General features: G+C 41.9%; 1 protein-coding gene across 13 annotated transcripts in view; it reads left to right on the forward strand.

Annotated features, from left to right (window-relative positions):
* Nucleotides 1-12,780, forward strand: part of wnk1b (WNK lysine deficient protein kinase 1b) — a 158,609-nt gene that overhangs the window by 93,369 nt on the left and 52,460 nt on the right. For all 13 annotated transcript variants that reach the window (XM_080190902.1, XM_080190894.1, XM_080190900.1 and 10 more), the window contains 2 exons: nt 4,841-5,113; nt 10,547-10,611. In XM_080190902.1, the coding sequence (XP_080047028.1) occupies nt 4,841-5,113; nt 10,547-10,611 (338 nt within the window). The remainder of the gene's footprint in view (nt 1-4,840; nt 5,114-10,546; nt 10,612-12,780) is intronic.

Genomic DNA, 12,780 nt, shown 5'->3' on the forward strand with positions numbered 1-12,780 from the left:
TTTATAGAACCATAGAACTGTACAGCGCCGTTTAGTCTACACAGTCAATACTGCCTCTTCATTCCAGTTCGCACTGTTCTCTCCCCATATGTGGATATGCTGGTATTGGACTGGGGTAAACACAGTAAAAAGTCTGACAAAACCAGGTTTAAGTCCAACCGATTTATTTGATAGTACACTCACTAGCTTTCGGGTTAGTCCCTTTGTCAGGTGAATGGAGAGTTCTGGCCTCAGACTGAGGTCTGACTTTTTGCTGTGCTCTCCCCATATCCCAGTAGTTTTTCTTTCAAGCATTTATCAAATTCTCTTTTGAAACCTGCTGTGAAATTTTTTTCACCATCCTATCACAATGCAATTTAAATCCTAACTAAAGTTTTCTAAAAAGAAAAGCTCGTCTGATTCTTCTGCCAATTAAATCTGTGCTCTTTGGTTATTGATTGATTCATTCATTCTTCAGCCACTAGAAATAATTTCTCTTTATTTGCTGTCTTCAAACTCTTCATGATTTTTAAACTCTTCAATCAAATCTCCTCTAAGCCTTACCATTTCCAGCCATAACTGCTTCTATAGTCTGTCCATGTCATTGTAATTCTCCTCATCCCTGGAACCATCCTGGTAAACCTCTTCTCTATTCTCCCTAAAGTGTGACATGAGCTGGGGTCGAACCAGTATTTTCTATAGGTTCAGCATTAAAATCCTGGCTTTGATACTCTGTACCTCTATTTGTACACACAGTAAGAAGTCTCACAACACCAGGTTAAAGTCCAACCAGTTTATTTGATAGTAAACCCACAAGCTTTCGAAAACGCTGTTCCTTTGTCAGGTGTGTGGAAAGTTCTGACCAGATAAAGGCGCACACAGTTCACCGAGTACTGACTAGAATGCAAGTCTTTACAGCTAACCTGCTATTAAAGTCTTAAAGATGCAGACAGTGTGAGTGGAGATAGCATTAGGCATGGGTTAAAGAGACGTGTATTGTCCCCAAATAGGACAGTAAGTGAGATGTTGCAAGTTCAGCCAAGTCACGGGGGTTACAGATAGTGTGACATGAACCAAAATCCCGGTTGAGGCCGTCATTGTGTGCGGAACTTGGCTATCAGTCTCTGCTCAACGACTCTGCGTTGTTGTGTGTCGTGAAGGTCACCTTGGAGAATGCTTACCCGAAGATCAAAGGCCAAAAGCTTTGTAAAAGCCAAGGATCCAAAAAGATTTATCAGCTACTTTGTTAACCTCTCATGCCACCTTCAAAGATTTTTGCACAAACATTCCCCCCTCCCCCTTGTGCTGTCTATCTATTATTGTCACTTTTTTGAATTTGGACATGGACATTTGCAGCTGCAGCTCACCAACCTTGTTAGCTATACTTAATGCATTAATATGCATCACTCTACTCTAAATTAGACCACGTTGAATCATTTCCAGTGCGCAGAGGATTGGAAGAGAAATAGCTCAAGACTTTGCCTTGGTGCCCACACTCCTGCCATGGGTTTAAGTTCTCTCCGACAGTATAAGTTAACCTGCCTTGAGATATTTGTCCCAACTCCGTGCATCTTGAACAAATACTTCTTGCTACTAAACTGCTGTTAATATCCCAAGAGTCTGAAGACTGCTCCCATACTGTGTGTCTTCAGCTATGCATTAACGTGAAACATTGTTCTATTTCTAGTCTGACGTATGTGACACTGGGTGTTAAATAGGGATTAGTTAGGTCCTGCTTTTTAACTTGCAACTTAAGCTCTTGAATGCAGCACCTCCAGCCTATTCTGTACCGCGACTTGGTCCAAGACTTGTGGCTCATCCTGCTCCTCCTGTACAATATGCTATACCTTCTCTTTGTCGTTTCTCAGCTTGGCACCAAGGATGCAACGTACTATACAGGACTTGCATTGATGGTAGCAGAACTGTCTGTCTCTTCCCCTGCAATCACATTTCTACGTGTTGCTCTGAACTCTGTCCAGCTGTGGGTTGACAATCTCTTGGAACTTAACTTGGAGAAAACATTTGACCATTTGTCAGCCCAGCAATGAAGCCAGGTGCTCCTCAATCTGAAATCCTCAGGTGCAGTTAGAGACGCGTGAAACATGAAGTTCTTGCATGGTGTGGGATTGCAAGTTATGAATTGTAGCTGTCAGTCCATTCTAATCAGAAGTGTTTAAAAAAAAGTCTTGGGTGTAATTTTTTTTGGAAAATTATAGTGTCCCCAGTATTTGTGCACCCACCTCTTAGTATTTTGAGATGTGAATGCTCACTTTTACCCCCAAAAGTATGCTTTCATATCAATGTCAGGCTTAGTCCCAAATGAAACACACAACCCAGATCTTGTGGTCAGCTGCTCTCTGTAAATATCTCTGCACTCTGACCTTTTTGCACTCTTCCAGCCTGGGTTTCAGGTCCTTTCTGCACCAGTGATGCATCAGTGCAACCTTTCAAGGTGAAGGCTAATGAGGAATGGTAGAAGAGGTGTAAATGACTCACCCTCTTTTTACCACATTAGTGGCCGTTTCATCTAAATGTTTGAAGGCTTTTGTGGGCAAGTGGATGGAGGAGTGGGAGTGGACAGTTGGTTCAGGTCAGTGGTGGGGGAAGTGAGGATTGGAGTGTCATAATGGTCATTGTTTTGGTGCTAGAGGTTCTTGTTGGTTCAGGCAGTAATTGAGAGGGCCTACGTGTGGAGAGAATGATGGGTTGGGTTAAATTGTTGAACACTGATTACATCAAATGCTAGACAGTGTAACATGTCTTGGACAAGTATTCAGGTAAATAGTGCATATCTAGTCCACTTCTGACATTGAATTCAGTTTAATAGAGATTTGCATGATGTCCAGGATAGTACAAATTAGCCCATTGGAAGCTTAAACTTCCGGGACAGTTACAGTACTTATGCACTTGTTAGGACTTAGAACATAGAACCATAGAAAAGTTGTGGTGCAGAAAGTGGCCATTGAGTCCATCGTGTCTGCACCCGCCAAAAGAGAGAAACAAACAAACTAGCTGCTCATTTTAATCCCACTTTCCAGCGCCTTGTCTTTGATTGCACTAGAGGGAATACCGAGATTTATGAGAATGTTCCCTGAACTGGAGAAGTTTGATTATGAGGAAAGATTGGATAGACTGGGTTTTATTTTGGAGCAGGGAAGGCTAAGGGGAGATTTAATTGAATAATGGTGGAGATCAAGGGCCTAATTCCCTAAGTAGAGAAGCCAATTATAAGCGGTCATAAATTTAAAGTAATTAATGGATAAATGGAGGGACTTTGAGAAAGATGGGCAACTGGAACTCATGGATATGGATGTCTGGAACTCATTACCTAAATAGGTAGTAGAGGCTGAAATGCACTGTGCGTTTTAAAATATACTTGGATGTGCATTTGTAGTGCTATTATATGCAAGGCCACAGACAACGATCTGGATGGTGGGATTCAGCTGGGTTGCTCTTTTCGGACTGGCACAGACACAATGGGCTAAATGGCCTCCTTCAATGTTGTCAATTTTTATGATTCTACTTGCAAAGTAGGAAATCTCTTTCTAGAAGTTGAGCTATAAATTTCTTCTGGATACTTTATGAAGCTACTTTGAGTCTCCTTATCTTCAGAATATTATAACTTTGCTGTTTGAGGAATTTGGGTTGAGCTGTATGTTTCTTTCAACAATGCAAAATCATGCTGATGGTTTTTATTTGGTGGCATGTCATCAGCCTGCATGCTGCAGTTTTGCATCACAATGGAAGGATACCCCTTTTTGAAACCCTGCATTATAACTTCCAAAATAGTCAATTACAAAAATTAAGCTCTTCATTTTACATGAGATGCACATTTGTGCAGTTTGGGTTTCATGTGTAGATCTAGGTTTTTTCCTGCATGTTTCTTCCCATTCAAAGCGTGAAGAAATTTAAATATGTGACTTCCTCTTCTGGAAGGATTGAATGTGTAATCAATATATCAAAAGACCTCTCTGAGTAGCGTCGTATTTTCTCCAAGTGGGCATCATCCCCTTCCTTTGCAAACATTTAACAAATTGCCTCTCTGCTGGTATCAAAATCTGGTTTTCAGCAATTCTCCTATTCTGCTCACATCGCACATTTTGCCAAACTTATCTCCATTGCTCAGGGACATTTCTGATTCCAGAAGCACTATCATAACATTGGCCTTTAGACTGCCTGAGTTTTCCGTTTTGGCTATTTGGACAAGTGAGAACAGATTGGAATATTTTGAATGATCCAAAATATGGACAAAAACCAGCAGAAGGAGCAAACGTAGGTCCTGTTACTGGAAGATCTGTTTAACTGTAGATTTGTTATCCAGTAAGGGGCAAAGTCTGCTTTTAACAAAAGGAGAACTAAGGAACTCTTGACAGTGTTGGGGCAGACGGAAAATAGTTACAACAGGGAAAATCATACCATTAGAATGAACAAAAAGCTGATTTGTATTGATCCTTTTGTGCCTGTCGACTAAAGTGCTACATTTGTATCATTCAGTATTTGGGCAATAACATTTATTTGTGGCAAACAACTGAAGTGCTTTGGTATTATTTTTGATCTACATTCTTGCACCAAGAGAATGTGACAGAAATTGCATTTTTTTGAGGGTGGGGGGTGGGGGATTGGTGATGTGGCATCAGAATTGTTATGGTGGAGGCATAAATCAACGAAATGGGAATTTTTTTGTTTTTTGCTTAAAATTCATGAGGAACAAAACATTTCAAGTTCTAGAAGTTAGTTACAGATTTAACATTTTATTGTTGTGATGAACTGGTTGTCTATAGCTTTTATTTTCCAACAAACAGAAGGAATATTGTATAAGACCTGTAATTGTTCTGATCATTTGTTTTAATTTCTATCACAGAATTACCCCACCCCGTTGCCAGGTGTTTCTCCTAGTCCTGTAAAGTCTTCTGGGAGTGTCCAGTCCACTGTTGTCTCACCACCACTTCCAGTTCCTACAGATATTGCATCTCAGCCTGTCACACAAGCATTGTACCATGTTGGTCTTGCTGCAGGCATGGTCCAATCCTACACTGAATCTACAGCAACCGGACAAACGAGAGTACTCCAGCCTGGTGCCTCCACTGTTCAGCAGAACCAAATAGGACAATTACATACACAAACATCCCAAGAGGTATTTTATGCTTTGGCATATAATAAGTAAGGAAATAATAACATTCTTCTGGGAAGCAAGCTTTATTCTTTCCTTGAATTCAGTTTTATTTTCTGAGTAAGTGCATCCACTACATGTCCAAATATCAGATCTTGATCCATTTTGTGGCTGAAATATGCAAGGGATTCAATAATGTTTTTGCTGTGTAGCTCAACTGTAGAATATTATACAGCTTTATTAAACAACCATTAATCATATCCTTCATTTGAAAGGGGTGTTTGCAAAAATTGATTGCAAGTTTCTTTTAACTCTAATTTTAAACTTATTTTAAAAAGTGAATAAGGGGGCTTTAGATTTTCTGTCACTGCCACATGACCATCACCACCCCACAATTGTGGCAATTGGTGAAGAGTTAATTGCGAAGTGAGTGACAGCAGATCAGAGATTGAGCAGCATTTTCCAAGGGGGAGAGTTGAATTAGTGATGTGAATACAAGGTAAAGTTTCTATAGTCTCTCAAGACCACAGGCTGCACTCAGCTTTGATTGGAGAGCCAGCTGATGGTGATTTTAATTTGAGGATCACCACACTCAGGCAAGGGACAAAGTTGAGAAGGTAGGCCTTCATGAATAACCTCTGGTACAGGAGTTGCACCCATGCTTTTGGTATCATTCCGCATCACGAACCAGCTGTCCAGCCTATTCCCATTGAGCTAACCAATGTGAATAAAGGTTCTGGGAAGATGTAGTAGTTGCTTGGGTAGAGGATGCAGTGAGAGGATGGAGGTGGAGAAAAGGCAAATGATGTGAAAGGAGGTATAGAAAGCCGTACTTTCCCCATAACACCTTTCCCAAATGCCAGCTGACATGGTGGCTTCTTTCCGCTGTATACCATGCACCCAAGAAGGTGAAGGGCAAATAAACCATAAAATAGAGTACAGAGTATAGAAACAGCCAGAAGAGGACAGTCACCATTTTCTCTGACTTGCAATGTGCACTACAAGTTTATATCAATGAGAGAAAATCCTGCATGTATGCACATTCTGTCCCCAGATTTCACTTCTAGTTTCACTTTCTTTAATCAAGCTTTAATGTGTAGGATTTATATTTCTTATGAGATTAAATATAGTTAAATTTCCTCGTGTACACTGTTACATGTAACGATGTGGGTATAACTGTTCTGCCTTTGGCTCCCATTATCGATGTTGTCTAAGAGTATGATGCATGGGAAAAGGAGTGGACCATACGTCCTTGCATGGTTTGTCTTCTACTTGAACCCCACTGTCCAGCTCTATCCCTGTATCCCTTGATTCTCTTGCGTTAAATAGATTTTTGGGCACCATCTTGAATGTAATCATCGGCTGAGCATCAGAGCTCTTTGGAGTAGAGAATTCCAAAGTTTCACAACGTTTCAAGTGGGGGAAAAAAATCTTTATCTTCGATGTAAATAGCTGACTTGTTACCCTGAGACTTGGTTAGACCCAATCCCTGTGCCAACTCCCAAATCACTTTGCTTTGGGAAAAAAAAATGCTGTTTTAAACTTCATGTGGGTTCCTGTGCATTTCTGTATATACTGTGCATTTTTTTGCTTTCGCTTTTGCCGGTGAGGGTAAGAGTAGGATGCTTGGGCGGACAAATACATGGCTGAGGAACTGGTGTAGGGGGCAGGGTGTCCGATTCTTGGATCATTAGGACCTCTTCTGGGGCAGGTGGGACCTACACAAGAGAGACAGGTTACACCTAAACTACAAGGGGACCAATTTACTTGCAGGGAGGTTTGCTAGTGTTATTGGGGAGTGTTTAAACTAGATTTGCAGGGGGATGGGAACTGGAGTGCCAGTGCAGATAGTGGAGCAGGGGTAAAAAGACAGGTTAGTTCAAGCAACATCACAAATGGAAGGGTTGAGTGTGGTGGAAATAATCTTTTGAGGTGTGTCTACTTCAATGCCAGGAGTAGGCATGGATTGACACGTGGAAATGTGACATTATAGCTATTAGTGAAACTGGGCTACAGGAGGGGCAGGACTGGCAGCTCAATGTTCCAGGGTTCCAATGTTTCAGGTGTGATAAAGGCAGAGGGATAAAAAGTGGGCAGAGGGCATTGTTGGTCAGGGAAAATGTTACAGCGGTACTCAGGCAGGATAGATTAGGGAGCTTGTCCACAAAGACCCTATGGTAAAGCTGAGGAACAGGAAAGGTATGACCACATTAATGGGGTTGTATTATAGACTACCCAGTAGTCAGCGAGAATTGGAGGAGCAAATCAGCAGAGAGGTAGCTGACAGCTCAAGAAACACAAAGTTGTGATAGTAGGGGATTTTAATTTTCCACATATAGATTGGGACTCACATACTGTTAAAGGTTTAGACAGAATAGAGTTTGTAAAACGTGTTCAGGAGAATTTTCTACACCGGTATATAGAAGTGCCAACTAGAGAGGATGCGATATTGGATCTCCTATTGGGGAATGAGTTAGGGCAGGTGATGGATGTGAGTGTGAGAGAACACTTTGGATCCAGTGATCATAATGTCATTAGTTTCAGCCTGATCATGGATAAGGATAAATCTGGTCCTCAGGTTGAAGTTCTGAACTGGAAAAAGGCCAAATTTGATGAAATGAGAAGGGACCTGGGAAGTGTGGACTGGCACAGGTTGTTCCCTGGTAAGGATGTAAATGGAAAGTGGGAGGCCTTCAAAGGAGAAATTTTGAGAGTGCAGAGTTTGTATGTTTCTGTCAGAATTAAAGGTCATGTAAATAGGAATAAGGAACCTTGGTTCTCGAGGGAGATTGTAACACTGATTAAGAGCAAGAGAGAGTTGTATGAAATGTACAGGCAGCAAGGAACAGATCAGATGCTCGAGGAGGATAAAAAGAGCAAGAAGCTACTTACGAGGGAAATCAGGAGGGCTAAAAGAAGACATGAGGTTGCTTTGGCAGACAGTGAAGGAAAATCCAAAGAGCTTCTATAGGTATATTAGGAGCAAAAGGATAGTGAAGGGTAAAATTGGTCCTCTTGAAGACCAGAGTGGTAGACTGTGTATGGAACCAAAAGAGATGGGGGAGATACTAAATGGGTTTTTTTGTATCCATGTTTACTGAGGAAATGGACATGGAGCCGACAGAAAAAGGGCAAACGGGTATGGAGGTCATGAAACCTTTACAGATCACAGGGGAGGAGGTGCTGGCTGTCTTGAGGCAAATCAGAGTGGATAAGTTCCCAGGACAGGACATAGTATTCCCACGGACCTTGAGGGAGGCTAGTGTTGAACTTGCAGGGACCCTGGCAGACACATTTAAAATGTCAGTATTCACGGGGATGGTGGTGGGCAAGTTATTGGAAGGTGTGATAAGGGATAGGATCTACAAATATTTGCATAGTCAGGGACTTATTAGGGAGAGTCAACATGGCTTTGTGCATGGTAAGTCATGTTTGACCAATCAGTTAGAGTTTTTTGAGGAGGTTACCAGGAAAGTGGATGAGGGGAAGGTGGTGGATGTTGTCTACCTGGATTTCAGCAAGGCCTTTTATAAGGTCACTCATGGGAGGTTGGTTAGGAAGGTTCAGTTGCTAGGTATACATGGGGAGGTAGTAAATTAGATTAACACTGGCTCAATGGAAGAAGCCAGAGAGTGGTTGTGGAGGATTGCTTCTCTGAGTGGAGGCCTGTGACGAGTGGTATGCCGCAGGGATCGGTGTTGGGTTCATTGCTGTTTGTCATCTATATCAATGATATGGATGATAATGTGGTAAATTGGATCAGCAAATTTGCTGATGATTCAAAGATTGGAGGTGTAGTGGACAGTGAGGAAGATTTTCAAAGCTTGCAGAGGGATTTGGACCAACTAGAAAAATGGGCTGAAAAATGGCAAATGGAATTTAACACAGACAAGTGTGAGGTATTGTGCTTTGGAAGGACAAACCAAAGTAGAACATACAGGGTAAATGGTAGGGCTCTGAAGAGTGCAGTTGAACAGAGGGATCTGGGAATACAGGTACAGAATTCCCTAAAAGTGGCGTCACAGGTGGATAGGATCGTAAAGAGTGCTTTTAGTACATTGCCCTTTATAACTCGGAGTATTGAGTATAAAAGTTGGAGTGTTATGGTAAGGTTGTGTAAGGCATTGGTGAGGCCAAATTTAGAGTATTGTGTACAGTTTTGGTCACCTAGTTACAAGAAGGATGTAAATAAGGTTGAAAGAGTGAAGAGAAGGTTCAGAAGGATATTGAGAAGCTGAGTTACAGAGAGAGATTGTATAGGTTAGGACTTTATTCCCTGGAGCATAGAATGAGGGGAGATTTGATAGAGGTGTATAAGATTTTGATGGGTGTAGATAGAGTGAATGCAAGCAGGCTTTTTCCACTGAGGCTAGGGGAGGGGAAAAAAAACGAGAGGCATGGGTTAAGGGTGAAAGGAGAAAAGTTTAAAGGAAATATTGGGAGGGGGTTTCTTCATGCAGAGAGTGGTGGAAGTGTGGAATGAGCTGCTGGATAAAGTGGTCAATGCAGGGACACTTAAGATTTAAGAAAAACTTGAATGGGTTCATGGAGGAGAGGGCTGTGGGGGGATATGGTCCAAATGCAGGTCAGTGGGACTAGGCAAAAAATGGTTTGGCACAGACAATAAGGGCCAAAAGGCCTGTTTCTGAGCTGTAATTTTCTATGGTTCCTGCTTAAAAACTGTTATAGTTTACTGTGAAGGCATTTGAAAATTGATTCCATCAGTTGTTGACTGGATATAATTCTTTCTTTGTACTTCAAAATTTATGTATGATGGGTCCACATTTCTAGCCCCCACGTTAGATCTGTGTTTAATGATGCCATTTGAGAACTCTAGCTTTGTTTGATTGCTGACTGAATCCGGCTTATATTTCTGAAAATAGTATTTTTTTTTTGTTGAGCTAGTTTTCCAAACCACATTTCTGCTGCTTGTCCATTCCAGATCCCTGTTTGATAGTGTCAAGACGATTTGGCCTTTTTCCATTGATCGACTTATTTGTCATGAAAAATCTGTTTTTCACCAACTATCTATTATAATGGTACAGACCATTAACTGGTGTAAAATGCCACAGAAACAATGGACAAACTTGTGGAATTCAATCCCCAGAGCACCTGGAAAAATACCAGAACACCCTTGAAACAAAAATTAATTTATCTGTGTCATTGACTTTTCCCACTTTCTCCAACCCTCCCAGCCCCGCCCATAGACATTCCTCTGTTTTTCCTTCTGTTTCCTCCTTGAAAACATTGCCAGGAAGAAGGCTGCTTGGCTTCCATTTTGTTTGAGCAGTAGCATAGGGCTCATGAAAGGCAGAACTGGACAAATGGAGGGAGATTATTTCTGTGGAATGCATGGTTGCAATGTAACGTTAAGATTGTGACATTAGAAGAAAATGTTCATCTTTGTTCATTTTACTTTGGGATGTCTGTAATCACCAACACTTTTAATGCTTTTAGGTGCCGCAGGCTCCTCCACAGACATTACCTGCGGAACAGTTACAACTGTGCTCCTCAGTGGACAGGTGATTTTTAAATTTATTTTTAAAAGACTTTTGATTCCTGTGATGATTTTTTTGAGATCAGTATGCTGCACCTGTAGACACAAATGGTTAGTTGCTTCATGTGTCTTTGGCACATTCCAACAATTATACACCAAGGCACAACTCATTTTATATAGGAATGTGTTACTTGATTGTGCTGTTTGATAAATGTGAAGCTTGAAATTGGAAGGTTCAAGATAATTGTCTATTTCTGACATAGCAATTTTCCCAAATGTAGTTTTTGTTTCCAACCGACATTGCATTACAAGATTTCATTTGAATGGTGTAAGCAACCTGCAGATGGAACTATCAGAGGACCAGACTGTTCCAACTCTGCATATGGCCTGTGAAGCAGAGGAATACCAAATCATTTGGAAATACTCAGTGTTTCTAACCTTGTGTTAATTAAAATTTCCATAGAGTTAACAGCAGGTCAGCTGTAATCTTATTAAATGGTGGAACACGTTTGAAGGACATAAAAAGAAAGGAAACAATCTAGTGAATTAAATAAAAATTGAAGCGATAAATTGATTTTAAGAAAAGTATTTAATAAAGATAATATTTGGGTGAGAATGAGGAATTCTGCTGCATTCATAGTTCCTTGGTGCTCGCTCATCTTCACTGAGAGTTAGTATGTCTGTGTAGGGCTAAAGCACTCATCCTGCTCTCATTCACGATCACACTCTCCAGCCAGCTGCCCTGTGCCCTCTTCCCAGCCAGATGCCCTTTCCCAGTTGGCCCCTCCTCCGCTCCAGTGGACAGTTTCTGTTCCAATATCTTTCCCATTTCTCCCACCTGTAGGCAGTCCCTCTCTCTCAGACATTACCTGCAGAATAGTTACAATTGTGTTCCTCAGTGGACAGGTGATGATTTTGAATTTATCTTTAAAAAAGACTTTTGATTCCCATGGTGATTTGTTGCGTCTGTATGCTGCACATGTAGGCACAAATGGTTAATTGTTTCATGTACCTTTGGCGCATTCCAACAATTATACACCAAGGCACAACTCACTTTGTTTAGAAATGTTTTACTTGATTGTGTTCTTTGATAAATGTGAAGCTTGAGGTTGGAATGTTCAAGGTAATTGCCTGTTTCTGACATAGCAATAAGCTGCTGGCGCGTTGGGCCAAGGGTACGATTCTTGCTTAGGGTCATTGTATTAAAACGTGAGAGGTCCTGGATTCAAATCCCGGACAAGCCATGAAACATTCAATTTAAAAAATAATTCTTGGGAGTCATGGTGGTGCAGTGGTTGGCACTGCTGCCTCAGTGCCAGGGACCTGGATTCGATTCCGGGCTTGGGTCACTGTCTGTGTGGAGTTTGCATGTTCTCCCTGTGTCTGCAGGGGTTTCCTCTGGGTGCTCCAGTTTCCTTCCACAGTCCAAAGATGTGCGGGTTAGGTGGATTGGCCATGCTAAATTGCCCCTTAGTGTCAGGGGAACTAGCTAAGGTAAATGCATGGGGTTATGGGAATAGGGCCTGGGTGGGATTGTGGTTGGTGCAGACTCGATGGGCCGAATAGCCTCCTTCTGCACTGAAGGATTCTATGATTCAATCTCTGATTCCTTTTTCCCTCCGACAGGCCATCTATCCCTCATTTCTCACTCTTCCCACAATCCCCCAATCCTGTTAGTAGGAAACCAAATTTTTCAATCTCTGCACCTCTTGGCAGGCACCGAGTGTCTCATCATAGAAACCCTACAGTGCAGAAAGAGGCCATTTGGTCCATTGAGTCTGCACCAACCACAATCCCATCCAGACCCTATCCCCATATCCTTACATATTTCCCTGCTAATCCTTCTAACCTACGCATCTCAAGACACTAAGGGCAATTTTAGCATGGCCAATCAACCTAACCTATGCATCTTTGGACTGTGGGAGGAAAGTGGAGCATCCGGAGGAAACCCATGCAGACACGAGAATGTACAAACTCCACAGACAGTGATCCAAGCTGGGAATCGAATCCGGGTCCCTGGAGCTGTGAAGCAGCAGTGTTAACCCCTGTGTTACTGTGCCGTCCACTCTCCTCGTGCCGAAGTCTCCTTGGCTTCAGCCCTCAATCCAGGTGGGAGTCTTGCTTTGCTCCCTCCCTTCTCCACTACAGGCAGTCTCGCTTTGCATTCTCCTCCAGCAGGCAGTCTGTCTTTGAA

This window comes from Carcharhinus amblyrhynchos, chromosome 6, assembly GCF_965287045.1.
Source record: "Carcharhinus amblyrhynchos chromosome 6, sCarAmb.v2.hapA, whole genome shotgun sequence".
Taxonomy (NCBI): domain Eukaryota; kingdom Metazoa; phylum Chordata; class Chondrichthyes; order Carcharhiniformes; family Carcharhinidae; genus Carcharhinus; species Carcharhinus amblyrhynchos.